This window comes from Lemur catta, chromosome 15 (assembly GCF_020740605.2).
Source record: "Lemur catta isolate mLemCat1 chromosome 15, mLemCat1.pri, whole genome shotgun sequence".
NCBI classification, from domain to species: Eukaryota; Metazoa; Chordata; class Mammalia; order Primates; family Lemuridae; genus Lemur; species Lemur catta.
In genome coordinates, this window is record NC_059142.1 from 14774873 (window position 1) to 14795149 (window position 20277).

A 20277-nucleotide genomic window follows, 5' to 3' on the forward strand; every position below is an offset into this window, starting at 1 on the left:
GTAGGTATTAATTCTTTTTTTGTGTGTGTGACAGAGTCTCACTCTGTCACCCCAGGTAGAGTGCAGTGGCATGATCATAGCTCACTGCAACCTCAAACTCCTGGGCTCAAGTAATCCTCCTGCCTCAGCCTCCTGAGTAGCTAGGACTGTAGGTGTACGCCACCATGCCTGTTTTTTGTTTTTTGTTTTTTTTAAGATATGGGGTCTCGCTATGTTGCCTAGGCTGGTCTCAAACTCCCAGCCTCAAGCAATCCTCTTGCCTCAGCCTCCCACAGTGCTAGGATTACATATGTGAGCCATGGCACCTGGCCTTTACTCACTTTTAATAGTATTTCTACTTTAGAAATTATTAGTTTGAAGTAACACAGTGAACCCAGAGAGGTATTTGTGGCTTAATTGGTGATTTTTCCCCCATGCCTCTCTTCCCACCCCCAATGTGTGAGTGTCAGGAGGACTTTTTCTGTACTTTAGCAGATTTAGATGGAGATACTTTATGCTTAATATTACAGTCATGAATTGTGTTACCTGAATGTAATCTCTTCATCTCTCCTTTCCCCAGTAAATAGTGGAGGCAAGATAGCCCTGAGTGAAGAGTTTGCACAGGTGTATTCCTTGGCAGATGGGATTCGAATATGGATGGTAAGATTTTCCTTTGCTTGTGGTTTTAATACATTGTAGGTTTTCCCACCATGATTTCACGGAATTAAGATAAATAGTTCTCTTCTCAAGAATACAACTTTAGAATTTTTTTTACAGTAAAGTTCAATGACATGAATAGATATAAAATAATTATAGAAACCTTGAAATCATAATTTGGTGAGAGTTGAAAATATTCACAATAAACAGGTTTCAGTTGAGCTCTCCTTCAGTAACTGCAAAGGCCACTCCATGGAACTTAGACCAGGATAAAAAGCTTGTTTCAGATTCTGGGTGTCCATTGATAGTTTTAGGTGGAGGGGAGGTCTCTCAGGTATATACTTTAGAAAAATGGTTCTGCATCATTGTTTATGACAACACTGACCTGGAAGAACCAAATGTTCATCAGTAGGAGAATGGACAAAAAAAAATTGTATGTTATTATATAATACTATATTACAATGAAAGTGAATGACTAGAGCTACATGTATGAGCATGGAGGACTCTCACAAACTTGATCAGAAAAAGCAAGTTGCAGAAGAATGCGTAAGTATAGTATTACTTATATGAAGTTTAAACACAAACTGGTCTGTATGTTATGTACATAAATATGTACTGAAATTATACAAATGCATGGAAATGATAAACACCAAATTCAGAAGAATTTTTTGTATTTCTTGGTCATAGAGATGAGTACCTATATATTAGTATTATTCTTTATATATTTACATGCATCTCAAATATTGTATAGTAATTGAGGGAAAAATCTTTAAATAGCAGGATAGAGGATGGATGATGAAATCGAAAGTAGAAGACTTGCAGTAGTTAGATGAGGATGGCTTCTGCAAGGGAGGAGATAAAATAATCTGTGGACTTTGTGATTGATGTGAGTGGTGAGCAGGAAGGAGGAATACAGGACAGCTCCCAGGTTCCTGGTTTGGATGAGCTGATGGATGGATAGGATGGACCAGGGTAGGAAAAGGGTCTTGGATCTGGGAGTACGGAAGTAAGTTCAGTTTGAGACACGTTGAGTGTAAAGACATCTAGGTTATCTGAGACATCTGGTTGGAGAGTTTAGTAAATGAAAGAATCTAAAGAGCTGATGTTTCACATAAATGTCAAGACAGAGACAGGGATGATGTCAAATCGTTTGTAATAGTTTATTTTTTTAAAATATGAGTTTATACAGGAACAGACAGCTTTGGACAGAATCCGTAGTGACTAGAACATAGTTGGTACCCGATATAGACTGGGTAAATAGAGACCAAGATGAACAGAATCTTTCAAAAGAAACTAAGACATCATCATCAAAATGGTGGGAGGAGAATCTGAAGAGTGTGTTGACAGAGGAACCAAGGTGATAGTAGATGTTGAAAGAAAAAGAGTGTCTGATAAAGTGAACTATCACAGACAGTTCAAGTAAAAAAGTTTTGGCAATTGACAAGGCATGTTGTAGATTATGCTTCTAGTTTAGGACAGACTGCAGACAGCTGGACAAGAGGCCAACCTTCTGTTCGAGACGTTGGCCTCATATGCATCACATGTGGCCATCTACCTGGGCTGTCAGCATTGTGGCCCATGCTGCAACCATTGCCTGGGCTGGCACTAAGAGAGCACCAGTCTCTCCCTGGAAGTCTCAGCATCTCTTAGAGGTGTCCCCTCATTCAGGGTAGAATAGATATCAAATTTTGGTCCAACCTCTGCAGCAGACTGGGTGTGTGACCCTAAGAAGACTTTCCATTTTTCTAGATCTTAGCTTCTTTGTCTGTGCCAGGTGGGCTTTAGATAAAGGCCCATCCAACACTAGTGTTCTAGAAATTTTTAAATAATAAGGTCATGGTTACAAACCCCTCCCAAATAACACAGAAGAGAAAGTATTTCTGCCAATAACACCTTTAGATAGCTTCAAAGCCTAGATGACTTACAGGACAAACAAAAACAGCTCAGTCCTGTGTCCTCAACAGCTGAGTGGTAGCTACAAAGTACTCTGTGATCTCAACACTGTGTGCTTTTGAAGTAGTTTTCTGTGGTTGCCCTTGCTAGCCTGCCTGGACAGCATAATTAATGTGGCTCAAATCCTTCCCCCAGTTAGAGATGAAGCAGAAGTCCCTGATGAGCCTGGGGAATGAAGCAGAAGAAAAACGTGGTTCCGAAGCTGCTGAGGCCAGCCCTGAGAGCCTGGGTGAGTGTGCTGATGTCAGCTGTCACCACCGGGCCTTCTGTTTTCATTTCAGAGCCTAGAAAACCAGTGAATTGCCTTGTAAATTAACTTAGTTGAGGCTGTGTTGACCTAGGAAAAGTAATACAGGTGCTAATTGTAGTTTTCAAGGATGTATCACAAATAGAGAAAATGCCAGAGAGGAGTAAGTGTTCGTTGATATGCTCCAAACAGAGCACCTTTCTAATTATTTCTCTCAGGAGTCACTGTGTACTGTTTGAGCTACATCTTGTTATGTTTTTAAAGTGTGCTCACATTGAAATTTCATGGTGAAATTAAAGAACTATAACACTATGATTTCTGAAATGATATCTTGATTGTGTTATTTTTAAAACTTTTTTTTTTTTTTTTTTGAGACAGAGTCTCGCTCTGTTGTTCAGGCTGGAATGCAGTGGCATGATCAAAGTTCACCATGACCTTGAATTTCTGGACTCAAGCAGTCCTCCTGCCTCAGCCTCCAGAGTAGTTGGGACTGCAGATGTGTGCCACCAGGCCCAGCTGAATTTTTTTTATTTTTATTTTTTTAGAAACAAGGTCTTGCCATTTTGCCCACACTGGTCTTGAACTCTTGGCCTCAAGCAATTCTCTTGCCCTGGCCTCCCAAACTGCTGGGATTACAGTTGTTTGTGAGCCACTGTGTCCAGCAAAACTTAACTTTTCTTTTTTTTTTTTTTTTGAGAAATATGCTGAAGTTTTTACAGGTGAAATAGTGTGGTGCTGGGATCTGCATGGAGATAGTCCAGGGAGTGTGGGGAGTTGGTCGGAGTGAAACAAGCTTGGCCCTGAGCTGATAATTACTGAAAGCTGGGTGATGGGTCCGCGGAGGGATCCTTATACCCCTCTTTCTATATGTTTGAAAATGTCCATAGTAAAAACTTTTATTCACATGTGCTGATAAGTCCTGGCGACATCTTGATTTATGAGATAAAATTTGATTCTGTTCTGTCGGTAGATGTGTATATCACTGTATTAAGGAAGATGTTTCTTGCCCTAAACTGTGAAGTTTTAAATGGATTATTTTCTCTCCTAAAGTAGGCAATAAATTTACTTTTGACTTTTTTTATTTGTTTTTTGTGTTTAGCAAAAGAGTGTATTCAGAAGAGTCTTCTATTACTAAAATTTCTGCCTACGGGCATAAGTTCAAAAGAAAGCTGTGACAGATTGGTGACTGCTGATGAAACTGATCATCTCCAGCCACTGGACAGGCGCCAGAGGACAAGCTCTGTGGTGGAAGAACATTTCCAAGCCTCAGCATCTCCCACTGAAGGGGCACCCTCTGCCACGGGAGACTGGAGTCCTGGCTTGGGTGTCCAGTCGAAGCTGCTGCCCAGCAGTGGCTCTCCTGCTGCTGAAGTGTCCTCTGCCACAACGGAAGAGCCCCTGTCACCTTCCACACCCAGCCGGCGACCTCCCTTCACTCGAGGGCGACTCCGGCTGCTCTCCTTCCGATCCATGGAGGAGGCCAGACCTGTGCCCACAGTCAAAGAGAAATACCCTGTGTTGAAGGACGTCATGGACTTCATTAAGGATCAGTCACTCTCACACGAGAGGTGAGCCAGTCATTACCTTCTCAGGGCTTTCTCTTCTGAAGCCGTAGGTTCCTGGTCTAGTCAAAGGCTTGGAGTTCATGTTAAAAATGAGTAATAATATTTAGGATAGATACAGACCTGTTTTATAATATTCAAGAAAAAAAATCGTGATTTTTTTTTTTTCCTTTAAAGAAGTTTTTTTTTTTTTTTTTGAGACAGAGTCTCACTCTATTGCCCGGGCTAGAGTGCCGTGGTGTCAGCCTAGCTCACAGCAACCTCAGACTCTTGGGCTCAAGCAATCTTCCTGCCTCAGCCTCTCAAGTAGCTGGGACTACAGGCATGCGCCACCATTTCCGGCTAATTTTTTCTATTTATGTTTAGCTGTCCAAATAATTTCTTTCTATTTTTAGTAGAGACAGGGTCTCGCTCTTGCTCAGGCTGGTCTCAAACTGACCTTGGGCGATCCATCCGCCTCGGCCTCCCAGGGTGCTAGGATTACAGATGTGAGCCACTGCGCCTGGCCAAGAAGTATTTTTTTACTTAAGATTTGTACATTATACTGTATGTAAAGTATATATCAATAATGTACTGTCAGAATAACAAAAGGAAGCATTTATTTTGGTAGCTGCCACTTAAAAATTTATCTTAACACTGGGAAAAATTTAAGATGATATTTTCTGACAAAATTATTATTCATGGGCATACATCTTGGGAGGTATTGCATGTTTTAAATTAGTGTGAAATTTCCTGTCCTAAGAATTAAGAAGTAAAGATATCAAAGTTCCTTTTCAATTAATTAATTTAAAAAATGGGTTGTTGGACTTACGGACAGTTGGTGTCAACTGATTTGTAATAAATCAGTTTACTGAAAATAGTAAGCAGGTATTGATATTCTTCCTACATGGTATTTCTAATGCCTCACAATAGCATTTTCTTTTTATTAATATGGCATGAGAACTTGGGTGGAGGGTATATTTTCTTTCTGCCCCCATGCAGGAGTTTTCTGGGGTTTCTGACTTGAGTTCTGTCTCCAGTGTTGTAAAGGTTCTTTCCTTGAGAAAAGCCCAAGCCCAGAGCATCCTCGAAGTCCTAAGGATAATTCAGTATTGTGTAGAGTCCCTCGGACAGCCTCACTGCTTCCATCCGCCATTTATACTTTTCCTGTTGGAACTGCTGACCTGCCAGAAAGATTTTACCAAGTAAGTGCAAATGACAAGTCTGTAAGGAAAACAAACAGAGATCGTTTTAAAGGAATCCTAGTTGTCTTCTGTAATTAATAGCTCCATCATTTCCATGTAGGATACACATTTACATTTTTGGTTAATTCATTCTCTCATCCCAAGGAGAAATGAGTTATATCCTTTTAGTAAGTAAGTACCAGGAACGTGTTTATTCTTCCTGATGAGTTTATCAGCTTTATTTTACTAGACAGTGAGAATTGTGTGCTTCATATAACCATACTCATCATTTGTTCCTGGAAGCTGTGAGCTAAATGTATGCTCATTTATGGTAATGACATTAATCTAAGAACTCACAGAGTCGTTCTAACATTCACTCAGTAAATATTTTTTGAGTGTTTCCTATGCTAGGCACTGTCCTAGGTGTTATTTTTACAGCTGTGGACAAAGCAGACAAGATCCTGTTCTAATGGAGCTTTTATTCTATTGAGGAAAGAGAGATAATTTTAAAAAATGAAAAAAATGTCAGGTAGTGATATTGTTACATGGTGATTTAGTACAGAGTGGCCTAGTTTGGATGGTCAGGAAAGGCAGGCTGAAGAGGTGACATGTAAACCAGGAGATGAAGCTCAGGGGGAAGAGCAATAAAGGCAGAAGGAACCATGCAAAGGTTCCAGGGTGGGGAATGAGCCCGAGGCACAGAAAGCCAGTGTGGCTGAGCAGGAGGAGAGAATGGAGGAGACAAGGTCAGAAAGTTAGGCAGGAGCCTTATCACCGTAAGATATTTGGATTTTATACTGAGCTGTAGATGGGAAACCACTGGAGATGTTTGAGCCCAGGAGGAGCACACTTTGATTTATATTTGTAAAAGATGCCTCTGGCTACTATGTGAAAAATGGGGGAAATGAGAAAAGCAGTTAGGAGACTATTGCAGTAGTCCAGGCAAGAGATGGTGATGGTTTGAACCAGGCAGTGGTACTAGAGATGGAGAGAAAAGGATGAGATTCAGGTATATTTTGGAGGTAGTATTGTCAGGACTTACTGATAGATTATATGTAGAGGGTAAATGAAAGAAAGGGATCATGGCAAAAGAAACTCCTAGGATTTTTGGAGTTTCTGCTTGAGCAGATGGATGAATGGTGATGCATGTGACTGAGGGAAAGAGCGTGGAAGAAACGGATTGGGGTGAAAATCAGAAGTTTTGTTTTGGCCATGTTAAGTTTGAGCTGCTTTTTTGACATCCAAGTAAAGATATCAAGAAAACAGAGGTCACAGTCTAAAGTTCTGGAAAGAAGTTAGGACTAGGGATACAATTTGGATGCCGTCAGCATATAGGTGGTATTTAAAGCCATGAGACTTCCTAGAAAGAGTACAGAGATGTACAAGAAGGGCTGAGCCATGGTCAAGCAGAGGAAGAAGAGCGATCTAGCAAAGGAGACTAAGAAGGAGTGGCCATTGAGGTAGATCAAACCCCAGGGGACGGTGCTGTCATAGAAGCCAAGAGAAGAATGTATCTCAGAAGGTAAGAATGGTTGGTTATGTCAAATAGTTATGTAAAAGTTTGAGGAAAAAACACACTGGATTTGGCAACAGCCTTACTGGAGCCATGGGGCCAAAAGCCCAGTTGGGCTGGGTTGAGAAGAGAATGGGGGTGATAAAATAGAGTGAGCACAGACAATTATTTCAAGAAATTTGGCCTTACAGAGGAACAGAGAAATGGGGCAGTAATCAGAGAGGGATGTAGGGTCAACTGAGGGTTTTTAAGAGATACTAGAGTACTTTTGTGTGCTGGTAGGAATGAATCAGTAATGAGGAAAAGCTTAACGCAGGAAGAGAGGGACAGTTTGCAGTAGCAGTCACGTAAGTCAAGAGGTTGGCCTTTGACAGAACCAGGGAGGCACCGTCTGTGGTAGCAGGAGACAACACTATTGGTAGAGATGCAAGTCGGTTGGTAGATTTAGTTGTGCAAAGATGAGGGGATGCCTATGTAGTCACTTCTATTTTTTTGAATAAAATATAGGGATAGTCGTCAGTGAAAAAATAAAGGTTGAAAAGGAGGTGGTAGCAATTTAAGGGGAAGCAGGAAGGTTTTAGATAGTGATGAAAGTTGAGAAAGTCTACTAGTTTGCCTGACAATTTTGAGTGCTTATTTGAGAATTATGGTTGTGAATTTTTTTTTTTTTTTTTTTTTTTTTTTTTTTTGAGACAGAGTGTCACTTTGTTGCCCAGGCTAGAGTGAGTGCCCCGTGGCGTCAGCCTCGCTCACAGCAACCTCAAACTCCTGGGCTTAAGCAATCCTCCTGCCTCAGCCTCCCGAGTAGCTGGGACTACAGGCATGTGCCACCATGCCCGGCTAATTTTTTCTATATATATTTTTAGTTGTCCAGATAGTTTATTTCTATTTTTTATTTTAGTAGAGACGGGGTCTCGCTCAGGCTGGTCTCGAACTCCTGACCTCGAGCGATCCACCCGCCTCGGCCTCCCAGAGGGCTAGGATTACAGGCGTGAGCCACCGCGCCCGGCCATATGGTTGTGAATTTAAAGTAGTACTAGTCAACTTGGTTGTGTGGTGTTTCCTCCAGCAACATTTGGCTGTTATGATAGATGTAAAAAATTTCTCAGGCAAGCACATGGAGGAAGAAAGAGGTGACGGAGTTGGTGTTTGCCAAGGTGTGATTGTGGGCCATGGAGTGTAAGCCGAGAAGGGAGCAAGGAGAAAGCATGTCAGGAGTAGCAGGTGGTGAATGGGTGGCAGTGGCCTGGGCTGGGGCTCACTGGTGTGGAAGAAAAGGCTGTGGGAGTCCTACAGTGGGGGAGCAGGAGGAAAGCTGGGGCAGGGTAGGATGCTCTGAAGTCAGTCTTCAGAGGTGACACCATCATGTGAAGACATGCTCAAGGAAATGACCATCACACTGGGATGGCTAAGGGCATGGAAGAGAAGATCATTAGAGGTGAAGATGGCAGAGAATTGAGAGAAAAAGAAATGGAGGCATCATTCCCAGGGATGTTGAGGTCACCAAGGTGGCAAGAATCAAGGTAGAAATGACACTGAGCTTGGTGCTAAAGTCATCAGTGAAGAGAGGCGGAGGGATGGGCATGATTGTGTACATAAGATTAAAGGAGATAATTTGTGAACAATATTTAACACAGTGTCTGGTGTCCAAGTAGTGGTGATGGTTTTTATGTTCACAAAGAAATGTAAATAACTGTCACTCTATACTTCTGCTGCGTAGCTCTCTTGACTTAGTCAAATGGATTCACTTGCTACTTTGTCCATTACTTTCTGAAGTTATTATGTTTGTATTAAGTTCCTGTGCTGCTTTATTCAGTTCGCTGCTTCTTGGCTCTGTTTCATGTAAGGAATAATGATTATTTTAAGTAAAAGATGTTCTGGCAATTGAGTCAGTGATTTCCTCTGTTTCTAGTTATTTTGGACACTTGGAAGGCTGCGGTGCTGAGCTGCACAAAGAAATTCGAGCTGCTTATTATCAACTTGTTCTGTTTTTGGTCAAAGCAGTTAAAGGATTTAGTAGCATAAATGACAGGTACTGGATAACTTTATAATTTCTAAAGAAAAAAATGTATTTTTTCTGATTATAAGAGAAATGCATGTTGTTCAATATTAAAAATACAGAAAAGCACAAAGAATGAAATAAGAACAACCTCTAATCTTGCCCTCCAGAGCTAATCACTACTGTTAGCTTAGTATACTTTCTCCTAGTCTTTTTTCTATCTGGTGTGGATGGGTCTGGGTTTATCTAAGAATGTCATTTTCAGTTTTGGATGTATTATATATTATGTGCAGTTTTAAAACTTAGATAAAGCCATTTCCCAGCCTCCTCCTTAGTAAGTGGTTTAGGTATAAGCCTTAAATCAAATGGTTCTTCTGTCAAATGAAATAGCATAACGTTGGCTAGTTTGGGGCTGGCCTTGATCTTGCTGTTTATCAGAAGGTGATTTTTACTACTTAGTCCTTTACCGTAAGATGCCTCTATGGTAGTCCTGGCAGGGTGGAAACCCTACATTACACCTTCCAGAGTTCTTTTGCTTAAGCTTTGAAGAATGTTTGTATGGAGTATGAGAAATTTGAAAGAAACCCAAACCAGCAATGTGGAGTTCCCTTCTGCTTTTCAATTACAAACAAAGCAGGTCGCTGACTTGCATTGCTTCTGTTGTTTCTGGGCAGCTTTGATAACTGTCGCCTTCGTGGCCCCTTTAGGTCCTTGCTGCCTGCCTTATCCTGTGTTCAGACGGCACTGCTTCATCTTTTGGATATGGGCTGGGAACCTGGTGATCTTGCCTTCTTTGTTGATATTCAGTTACCAGAGCTCCTCATGAAAATGTCACAAGAAAACATAAGTGTCCATGACAGTGTGATCAGGTAAGAACACAGTCCTGCACTGTGCAGTTCTGAAATACAGGGATCCTAGTGTCAGGGGTAAGAGCACAGACTCTTGGGGTTAGACTGTCTGTGTAATGTCCTGGCTTCGCCACATACTAGCTGGGTCACCATGGACAAGCCAGTTAACCCCTGTGTGCCTCAGTTTCCTCATCTTTAGAGCTGGACATAATAATGGTACCTGCCTCTGAAGCTTGTTATATCTTTGAGTTATATATCTTTATATAACTCGTAAAGATATATGAGTTATATTTTTAAGTGTTTGGAACAGTGTCTGGCAAGTAGTGGTGCTGTGTAAACTGGTGGTGGTCATGGTGCTGTTGTGAACTCTGAGCATGAGGATCCTCTGCATCTTTTGGAGATCGTAGTATAGCTTGTTGAACTGGAGAATTCTTTTGTACATTTTTTGTTACATGTATGTGTGATGTTAGCCACTATAACCTCTTGCACATTATAAGGACTTAAATTCTAAGAAAAAATAGTACATGAAGTTTTTTTTGCTTTCCAATTTTTATTTTTAAGAAATAGGTTCTCATTATGTTGCCCAGGCTGGCTTCCAACTCTGGGCTTCAGCGATCCTCCTGCCACAGCCTCCCGAGTAACTGGAACTGCAGGTGTGCGCCACTGCACCAGGCTTCTTTCCAGTTTTGACCAGTGTTTCTCCACTGTGTTCAAGTCCCCTCAGCCATTCATGTGTGTAGAAGGGAAAGGAGAAGAGAATGGGAGAAAAAAAGAAAGTGTTAAGAGAATTGGAAGGAAATAAATGAAGAGTCAACACTGGGATAATTTTTACTCTCTCAGAAGAGATATTCTGGGAAAGGGGGACAGAATTAAAGCTATCTCCTTGTTAACTAAGCTCAGCCATCGCCCTGCTGTCAGAGGGCTCTGTTGGCAGAGAGACGGGACACAGCACCAGGGAGGTATCAGCATGCTGGTTCGTTGGCTATCAGGCTGCTCCTTGTCTCAAGTTTTGTCTGCCCCTGCACAATGCAGCCTTTGGGGTGGAACCACATCCTTCACACCAATCCCTACAACACCTAGCCCAAAGCTGAGTAGGCCTGAAATCATTTCATTGGAATGCATGCATGAATAAATGTGTATTTGTTGCCTGGTAAATATTTTGTATTTGCTATCAAGCAAATCCTTTTGTGTTTAAAATTCTGGTTGCTAAAATAAACTCTAAACCAAAATTATGGAAATTTATAATGTAGCATCTAACAGCATACCATGAGGTTATCTATCTGAAACTTTATTTGCAATGAGGAAACTGAGGACCAAGGCTCAGTCACGTGTCAAGGTCTTACAGCAGCTGGTGGTAGAGCTGAAGTCACAGGGTCTTCTGACTCCCTTCTCAAGCTGATTCCACTAGGAATTACTAAGCATGTCCAAATCAAACTTCTTTTCTTTAAAAAATCATTTTATTTGGCCCCAGTGCCTGGCACATAGTAGGTTCACCACAAATGATTGTCGAGTGGAATTATGCCATGTGGGTACAACCTTTCAAGCTCTAATTCCTTGCCTATTGTGTTCTGCCATGGAAAGGGCTTCTGCCTTTTTATTGGTATATGTCTGTCAAATGCCTGACAAATCCTGGGCTTTGAAAAGCAATTGACCTTTTCTTCTCAGAAATTTAAAAATGCCCAATCTAATAGATCCACAGGACACAGAGTCTGCTAACCAGTGCCTTCCTTGGTTTTGGGAGAGGCATGCTTTTCTCTCTTTATGTCCTTCTTTCAGCCAATGGAGTGAAGAAGATGAGCTTGCTGATGCCAAGCAGAACTCAGAATGGATGGATGAGTGTCAGGATGGCATGTTTGAGGCCTGGTATGAAAAAATAGCCCAGGAAGATCCAGAGAAGCAGAGGAAAGTAAGACCTCTCAACTAGAGTAATCTGAAGTGATTTGCTAGTTTGGAGAGGAGAGTTTGGCTGGGGGGAGTGCTGGCAGGCTGGCTCCTGAGAGGGCTGCAGGTGGCATTCAGTACTCTCGTGTCTTGTCTTTAGCCTGAGGGCTCTGAGTCCTGGTCTGACCTGTGAAAAAGATTCACAGGAAAATTGGCTCATGAGACTCATGGACAATATTAGGTGTCATTTATTAATTTACAGTGAGAAACAGAATTGCTGGAGGGCCTGGGCTCTAGTGTCCTTGGGGCAGCACATTCTCTTCCTGTAGGCAAGCAATGTGGGAAGGCACATTTCAGTGAGAACATGGCCTGGTGAGCGTGGAGCAGCCCTATGTATGTGGCGTCAGAGTTACATGATTCACATGTGTAAAGGCATCAGCCTCAGATGGCCTGCCATGTCCGTCTCCACGTTAGGTGTTACGTTTGTCACTACCACATGTGCTAGGCATCTGCTGCCTCAGATTCATTTTCTAGGTATTGAGTGCCTACTGTGTGCCAGCCACTTTGCTCATACTGGCACCTCTGTGGTGCTTGGATGGAACGTGCCAACTGGGCCTTTGTGGCTTTTTCTCTCGTATGTTAATATCTCTTTGGGGAGCCATTCTCTGGTTCTAAGGTGACCTGGCATATTTGCTGTAGTCCACTATTATGTGGTGACTTACTGGCTTAGTTCTCTCATTTCTAGGCCCTGAAGATCAGCTATACTGTAGCCCCCAAGTGCTTTCCAGTAAAACAATTTGATCATGAAACAGTACCCTTAGTAACTCCCCAGAAAGTTTCCCTTTAAGTGCCAAGAGCAGTGCTCCTGTGGCAGTGTTGCCTGTGTCTGCCAGCTCTCCCTCCGTCCAGCCGGGCACCCACGCCAGGAATGTGGGTGTTCTTGACCCTTCCCTTTTATACACCATTATCCAGCCAGTCACCAGGGTTCCTTCCTTCTGCCTCCTTACACCTCTCACATCTGCCCACCTTTCCCTTCCCGCCTACTGCTCAGCCCCAGGCCTGTCCCAGTCTCCCTGAATCTGGCCTTGCCCCCTTCAATCCATTCTTTCCTCAGCAACCAGGGGACCTTTTAGAATGTGCAAATCTGAGCACATTACTCTTCTACTTAAAAACAGTCAGTAACTCCTTAGACTAGCATTCGAGGCCCCTTGTGGTTTAACCTTTAACACATTATCTCCCTTAGTACTGTGTTCTATATACTGAATCGTTGCCAATTTCATAAACCCTTGTCTTTCTTGTCCCCATTTGCCTGCTGTAGAACTTGCTATTCCTTCTATCTGACACTCCCATCACCGTTACCCCCACCCAGCTAATACCTGTTTGTGCCTCAGGTCTCAGCTGGGGAATTATCTCCTTTGGAAAATCTTCCTTGACCTTCCTACCACCCCACTGGCAGCTATAGTCCTCTGCATTCTTTGAGCCTCCCAAATTTGCCTGTCAAAGCACTTATCATACTGTATGGTCAGCACCTGTTTGCTTGAGGGAATTCCCAACTAGACACTGAGCTTATTCATTTTCAAATCCTAAAACTTAGTACAATGCCTAGAACATCTTAAGTACCTGTTGAATGAATGAATTGATTAATGAATAGCTGCCATATTAGAAAGTCTGTTGGTTAATTGTGTTTATTTCTGCCTTACAGATGCACATGTTTATTGCTCGCTACTGTGACCTGTTAAACGTGGACATCTCTTGTGATGGGTGTGATGAGATTGCCCCCTGGCATCGCTACCGGTGTCTGCAGTGTAGTGACATGGATCTCTGTAAAACCTGCTTCCTAGGTAAATTTCATGGACTGAGTATGCCATATCCAAAAGTAATAAAGCAATAATCGTTCCTGTTTTCTATGATCTTGTCAAAATTTTTTTAGGTTTTTTTTATTGTTGTTATTTTTGTTTTTTAGAGACAGGGTCCCCAGGCTGGAGTGCAGTGGTGCAATCATAGCTCACTGCAACCATGAACTCCTGGGCTCAAGCAATCCTCCCACCTCAGCCTCCTGAGTAGCTAGGAGTACAGGCACATACCATCTAATGCCCAGCTAATTTTTTTTGTAGAGACGGGATGTCACTGTGTTGCCCAGGCTGGTCTCAAAGTCCTGGGCTTAAGCACTCCTCTCACCTTAGCCTCCCAAAGTGCTAGAATTACAGGCATGAGTGCCTGGCCCTGGTCATTTTTTAAAACTCCCATTGTATTAAATAAAAATACTGCCCAGTCGTATTCTCTGATTCATTGGCAAATGTAGGCCTTATCACACAACTAAATGATAAGCTCCAGAGCTCTCGTTATCTGACATCCTTCCATCTTCCATCTTGCTGGGTGTAGGTACTTGGTAAACACTCAGGACCAAGGAATGCACATTCAGTGGAGTTTCCAGGAAATAGTTATTGCTTCTGAATCATGCAGTGTTGACAAGTAGTGAAATATACACACACACAAAAGCAAGCCTCGAAAATCCTTTCGTGCACTAGACTTGTAGGTGCTGAGGCAAAGCAGATCAGCAGTACTGCACAGTTGAATGCTCTTTGTGTGCATGGCCCAGCAGTAAAAGACATAGCCCCTGCCCTGGGAACATAGCCCCTGTGACTGGACAGATCCAAAGAATATCTATTTCAGTATAAAGAGTGTATGTGCTGAGTTATAAATGAACGGTACAGATTATTTCTGGAAAAGTTTTTTTCTTTTGAGACAGGGTCTTGCACTGTCACCCAGGCTGGAGTGCAGGACCATATCTGGCCTGGAAAAGTTTAGAAATAGTAGCAGCATTGCTGCAGGGAAGGCTTGTGAAGGAGGTGGGATGAGAATCAGTCTTTAAAAAAAGTTAGAACTGGATGATAGAAGGAAACATTGGAGACAGTGCCACCATCAAGGGCAGAGCAAGCCCTGAGACAAAGGAGTGAGCATCTGTAGTGAATTTAGGTAGATAAGCTTGACTGTCTTTCCAACTAAGTGATGGATTAAGACAAGTGAGGCCCAGATTTTGGGACCCTGATACACTAGAACGAGGAATTTGAATAGTCTGCAGACAGTAGGGAAGGTTTTCCACGCAGAATATTAACATGAGAGCTATGCCAGAGGAAGGTGGTTTTGTCTGTAAAAGTGTTTCTTTTAGGAAATCAGTCTTAGGGCCAGGCATGGTGGCTCACATCTGTAATACTAGCACCTTGGGATGCCAAGGTGGGAGGATCAGTTGAGGCCTGAAGTTCGAGACCAGCCTGGTCAATATAGTGATACCCTGTCTTTACAAAAAAGAATTAGCTAGGCATGGTAGCCTGTGCCTATAGTCCCAGCTACTTGGGAGGCTGCGGCAGGAGGATTGCTTGAGCCTAGGATTTCGAGGCTGCTGTGAGCTGTGATTGTGCCACTACCCTCCAGCCTGAGTGACAGAGTGAGACCCTGTCTCAAAACAAAACAAAAAGAAATCAGTCACATTAGTCACATGGGTGTTAGAGCCTGGATTGGGTTCATGGCAGTGGGAACAGAAGTGGGTCAGATGTGAGGAGCATTAAGTAGGATCTGTGACAGGGCTTGGAGACCTACTGGACTTAGAGTGAGAAGGAGACCAGAACAGCCAGTCTCTCTCATGACAGTCATTCTCACTCACTGGGTCTGGGGTTTACAAAATCCTTTTTCATCTACGATTCTGGAGTGTAAAAGGAAAGGCAAAAACCTGATTACCTCTCAGTGCTTGTTAACAGCAGTACATCAACAGCTGCTTAGTATTTGTCAGAGGAGGGGTTCATGGGAGATGTGGGGGTTCAAACTGAGATGTGGACTTGTTTCCACCAAACGGCATCCATGGTGGGAATTGGTAACATGTTTGATCAGACTGTTGCACTGGGAAAAGGGGGTCAATTTACCACCCTCTTGCTGAGAAATTCTGTGCCAAGAATATCATTCATATTCCCAGAGCCACCTGGGCAAAGCGCTCTGGTCTCCAGAGGATGCCTGTGTCCCCTGCCTTCCTGACTAGTAAACTGGGAGTGGCCCTGGTGCTGGGACTGGCTTGGGTCTGGAATCTAGCCCTTCTAGGAGCCCTCTGCCCTCCACGTCACACTGCTGATTTTTTCCCCAGGTGGTGTAAAGCCTGAGGGCCACGGAGATGACCATGAAATGGTCAACATGGAGTTTACCTGCGACCACTGCCAGGGTTTGATCATAGGCCGGAGGATGAATTGCAATGTGTGTGATGACTTTGATCTTTGCTATGGATGCTACGCAGCAAAGAAATATTCCTATGGGTATGTCTCAGGTGACTGTAGTCAGAAAGCCTGTTCTTTGTGTGTTCCTTCACTTGAAAAGGGGACTTCTTTTAAAAAAAAGTTTCTGTTATAAAAAAATTTGAACATACTCAATAGTAGAGAGACTAGTATGATGAACCCCCATATACCCATTACCCAGATTCAGCAATTAGGGAGATTTTGTTATGCATGCTTAGTTTATTCCTTTCGTTTTTTTTTTCTTTGTTAAAATATTTTAAAGCAAATTCCATTATGTCATTTCCTTTCTACCTACTTCATATCCATCTGTAAAAATTATTGGCATTTTTTTCACATTACCAAAATGCTATTACCACATCTCGCAAAATCCCAATAAGGAATTCTTACTTAACCTGGTGTCCACAGACAGTCTTCTGGGGGTTGTGAAATCCCAAAATGGGATGTCCAATGCTTGTACGTCTTCATTTTTCTGGGGAGGGGGGGCCAATACTTCTCTTTACATTTTCAATAACCACACCCTAGAGTTGCCTGATGCCAAGTTGTGACCAAGCACATGTTCCCCTGAGGCCCTGTGCTCCTTTTTGGAGCCTCACAGAGGCTTGTGAGCCTTAATTACATCTTGCCTTTGCAGCCATTTGCCTACCCACAGCATCACAGCCCACCCAATGGTGACCATTCGGATCAGTGACCGGCAGAGGCTCATCCAGCCCTACATCCACAACTACTCCTGGCTGCTCTTCGCTGCCCTGGCCCTCTACAGCGCCCACCTGGCCAGCGCGGAGGACATGGACGGGGAGAAGCTGGATCCCCAGGCCCGAGGCAGTGCCGCCACCCTGCGGAGCCAGTGCATGCAGCTCGTCGGGGACTGTCTGATGAAGGCTCACCAGGGAAAAGGTGACTGTTCCCCATGCATGGAAACTGAAACCGGCCCTGAGCCACTGGTGTAGGAAAAGCCTCAGCAAAATAAAATACTGTGCTCGGCTTAGAGGCAACAAAATCCAGTTTTCCACAAGAGGGGCTCACCCTGGTGAGGAACTTAATTTTAAGTTCTCAGATACATTTGAGAGAAATGTTGGCATTAAAGTGGCATTTAATTTCTCTCAAATAATTTACATGAAGATGTAAAAAAATTAATTAAAACCCTTTATGTCTGTGGATGGAATAGTTAGCATTTGAATCTACCAAAATTTGCCAAAGAAATCTAGACTTTTTTTTAAACCTAGAATGCAAGTCTGCTTCCACACAACTGTATTTTAGATGAGAGCTGTTTACAAGTAAAATAGTTTAACAAAATGTCTAGATGAATCTCACTTTACTGAGGAGTGCTAGGAAGAAAATAACTTGAATGTTAAACCTTGAAGACATTTAAATTTCTCTCAAATAATGGACTTTCTATTCTACTTAACATGAGGGACTCAGACCTGTATCAGATAGCAGTGGGTAATGCCAGTGCTTCAGAATGCTTTTGTTATCCACTTGCCAGTGGGAATTTAGAAATCTAGTTGTGTGGAGCTACTATAAAATTGTAATGTTTATGATTTTCTAAAACACCCTATTGTATGATTTGTCTTTGTTGTTAATAAAGTAGAGGTATCCCTTGCTATTCAAGCTTTCACCCTCTGAGATCAGGAGCTGAATAGATTCAGATAGCTGGGGATGTTTGTATTCAATACTCTAGGATTTGGTTTGTGTAGAACTCAGTCATCTGTTTCTATATACTGGCAAAGTGTTTATGGCATTTGCTGGAAGTAAGCTTTGTTACCAAACTTTTAATTGTTCTCTTATTTGCTTCCCATATAGATCTGAAAGCTCTAGCTCTGCTTGGTATATTGCCAGATGGTGACTCCACCCCAGAAGATCAGGCCCTGCCAGGCACTGTGCCCACCCGAACATCAGAGGAGCAGCTGGAGAAGAAAGCAGCCCAGGATGCTGAGGCGCTGTCAGAGGTGGGCCTTTTTGTGCACTAAATCACAGTTCCTCACTACACGGAATCACAGGCTGAGCTCCAGGAGAGCCGTGCACACAAGGCAGCATAGCGGGGACTCTTAGCCCAGACTGCTGGGTTCAGATCTCTGCTCTGTCAGGCCTTGGGCATGTTACAACAGTCTCTTTGCTTCAGTTTTCTCACCTGTAAAATGGAGATGATGATAATACCTGTAACAAGGTTGTTGTGAGCAGTTACATACAATACATGCTTTGAGCTACTAATAATATATGTAAAGTGCTTAGAACAGTGTTCATAGTAAATTCCATGTTATTGTTATCTATTCTCATTACCACCTCCTGGGAGTTTTTGTAAGATTATGCTTATAAGTTTTTATAAGATTATGTTTTGAACAAGATTATGCACCTAGAGAAATTAATTCCTAGCCCATGGTGAACACTGTATATGTGTAGCTATTTTTATATTCAGTCAACAAACAGGTGATACTAAAAGCTTACTGTTTACAGAGTAGACACAGTAATTTACGTATAGGTACTTAAACAGAAAAGCCTTTCTGGATCCAGGTGTGACCCGTGTACTGACACTGAAGGTCGTTTCATGGAACAGCACAGCATGGCTTCTGTGGTGCTGCCTCCAGAGCTTGAGGTTATGCTGTAAATGCCCCTGGCTTTGCCTCAGGAGCCGTGGATGTTGCTGTCCTCTGGCGGTGTCAGGCTACTAGTTCAAGGATTCCCCCATCTGGTGGTGGTTGTTCACCGGGATGCTCTGTGTTCTGTGTAGAGGAACACAAAAGCAAAAATGGCTGGCAGAAACGTGAAAACTTATAATTGTCTTCATTCAGCCAGAGAGCCAGCAGAAGATAGGCCACATAATCATCAAGCCTGTGTTTGAACTGTTGACATTTTTGACAACAAAACCCCTTCTTCAAGCAGCACTTTTACCCCCCACAGATTATGGTGTGGGCAGAGAGAACATTATCAACAGAGACAGAATAAATCAGCAGCCTTCACCTTCAAGCCCAGGAATGTTTGTATCTTCTTGTGAGCTCTCAGCATCTAGTAACTTGCCACCCATGAGCACTGTGCTCCCCCAGTTATCTACTTAGTCACTTATTTATATCAGAATGGACTTGAGTTTTTGGTGGGGTTTTTTTTATTCAATGGATTAAAGTCTATTACTTTTGATTTTAATTTTGATGCTCAAATTGTTTGGCCAGTGGAAACTCCTTCTAGCTGGCTTTTGTGTCCTTTTAATATGTTGCCACTTCATTAATTTTTGATACAGAAAGATGTTTCAGGCTTGGCTTAAGGCTTTCTCTGCCTGGGAACTGTATGGGACTTTTTCCAAAGAGGTCCCAGGGCATTATTTTCATTCTTGTGCTGTCCCTACCTTCTGGGTACCCTTCCTGCCGACAGCTGGGCACACCAGGGTATCCTGCCTCTGGCTCAGTCTTAGTCTTCTGACAAAGCCACAGTTTTCAGCACTGTCCCCACAACAGAACCTGAGTGTTGCCACTACAATGGCCCTAAGGACCATATCCCATTGGGGCCCTGAGTACAAATCACTGTTTTGAGCTCTAACGTGCTTCCAGCCAATCCCAGGGCCCTATTAAGGGTATCTACCCTTCCCTCCCTCCAGTGACTAGAGATACTTTTTTTTGTTTTGTTTTTGAGGTTTTTTTGAGACTGTCTTGCTCTGTCGCCCTGGGCAGAGTGCATCATAGCTCACTGCAACCTCAAACTCCTGGACTTAAGCAATCCTCTTTCCTCAGACTCCCAAGTAGCTGAGACTATAGGCACATGCCACAAGGCCCAGCTAATTTTTCTATTTTTAGTGGAGACAGGGTCTTTTTCTTGCCCAGGCTGATCTTGAACTCCTGAGCTCAAGTGATCCTCCTGCCTTGGCCTCCCAGAGTGCTAGGATTATAGTCATGAGCCACGGCACCTGGCCGAGATGCTTTTTGTTTTAAACAACTGAGAAACCAGCCTTAGTCAGAGGCATCATTTGGAGGATTCTCTCCGCACTTGCACTAGGGTGCAACTACAGTGGCCTTTTATAGTCCTGTGATAGCAGGAAAGAAAATAAAGACTAAAATTATTTGCCAGATCTTTGGAATTATATTGCCTTCACAAAGTGCCACATGGTACAGGGAGTACGGTGTCTGAGGTCTTTTCAGAGGGTACAATTTTAACAAGGCAAGTAGTTCTCCCAGTCTCGGTACCTTCTTAGGACAGTCTTACAACCACCTTTTTT

The 20277-nt window shown here is 42.8% G+C and overlaps 1 protein-coding gene across 4 annotated transcripts in view; it reads left to right on the top strand.

The window, feature by feature from the left end:
* Window positions 1-20277, top strand: part of ZZEF1 (zinc finger ZZ-type and EF-hand domain containing 1) — a 117195-nt gene that overhangs the window by 63181 nt on the left and 33737 nt on the right. For 3 of the 4 annotated variants that reach the window (XM_045526050.1, XM_045526052.1, XM_045526053.1), the window contains exons 27-37: window positions 560-639; window positions 2725-2818; window positions 3936-4404; window positions 5418-5582; window positions 8987-9106; window positions 9781-9942; window positions 11698-11827; window positions 13505-13643; window positions 15935-16100; window positions 16711-16973; window positions 17880-18025. In XM_045526050.1, coding sequence (XP_045382006.1) covers window positions 560-639; window positions 2725-2818; window positions 3936-4404; window positions 5418-5582; window positions 8987-9106; window positions 9781-9942; window positions 11698-11827; window positions 13505-13643; window positions 15935-16100; window positions 16711-16973; window positions 17880-18025 — 1934 coding nt within the window. The remainder of the gene's footprint in view (window positions 1-559; window positions 640-2724; window positions 2819-3935; window positions 4405-5417; window positions 5583-8986; window positions 9107-9780; window positions 9943-11697; window positions 11828-13504; window positions 13644-15934; window positions 16101-16710; window positions 16974-17879; window positions 18026-20277) is intronic. The other variant, XM_045526051.1, reaches the window with a different exon arrangement.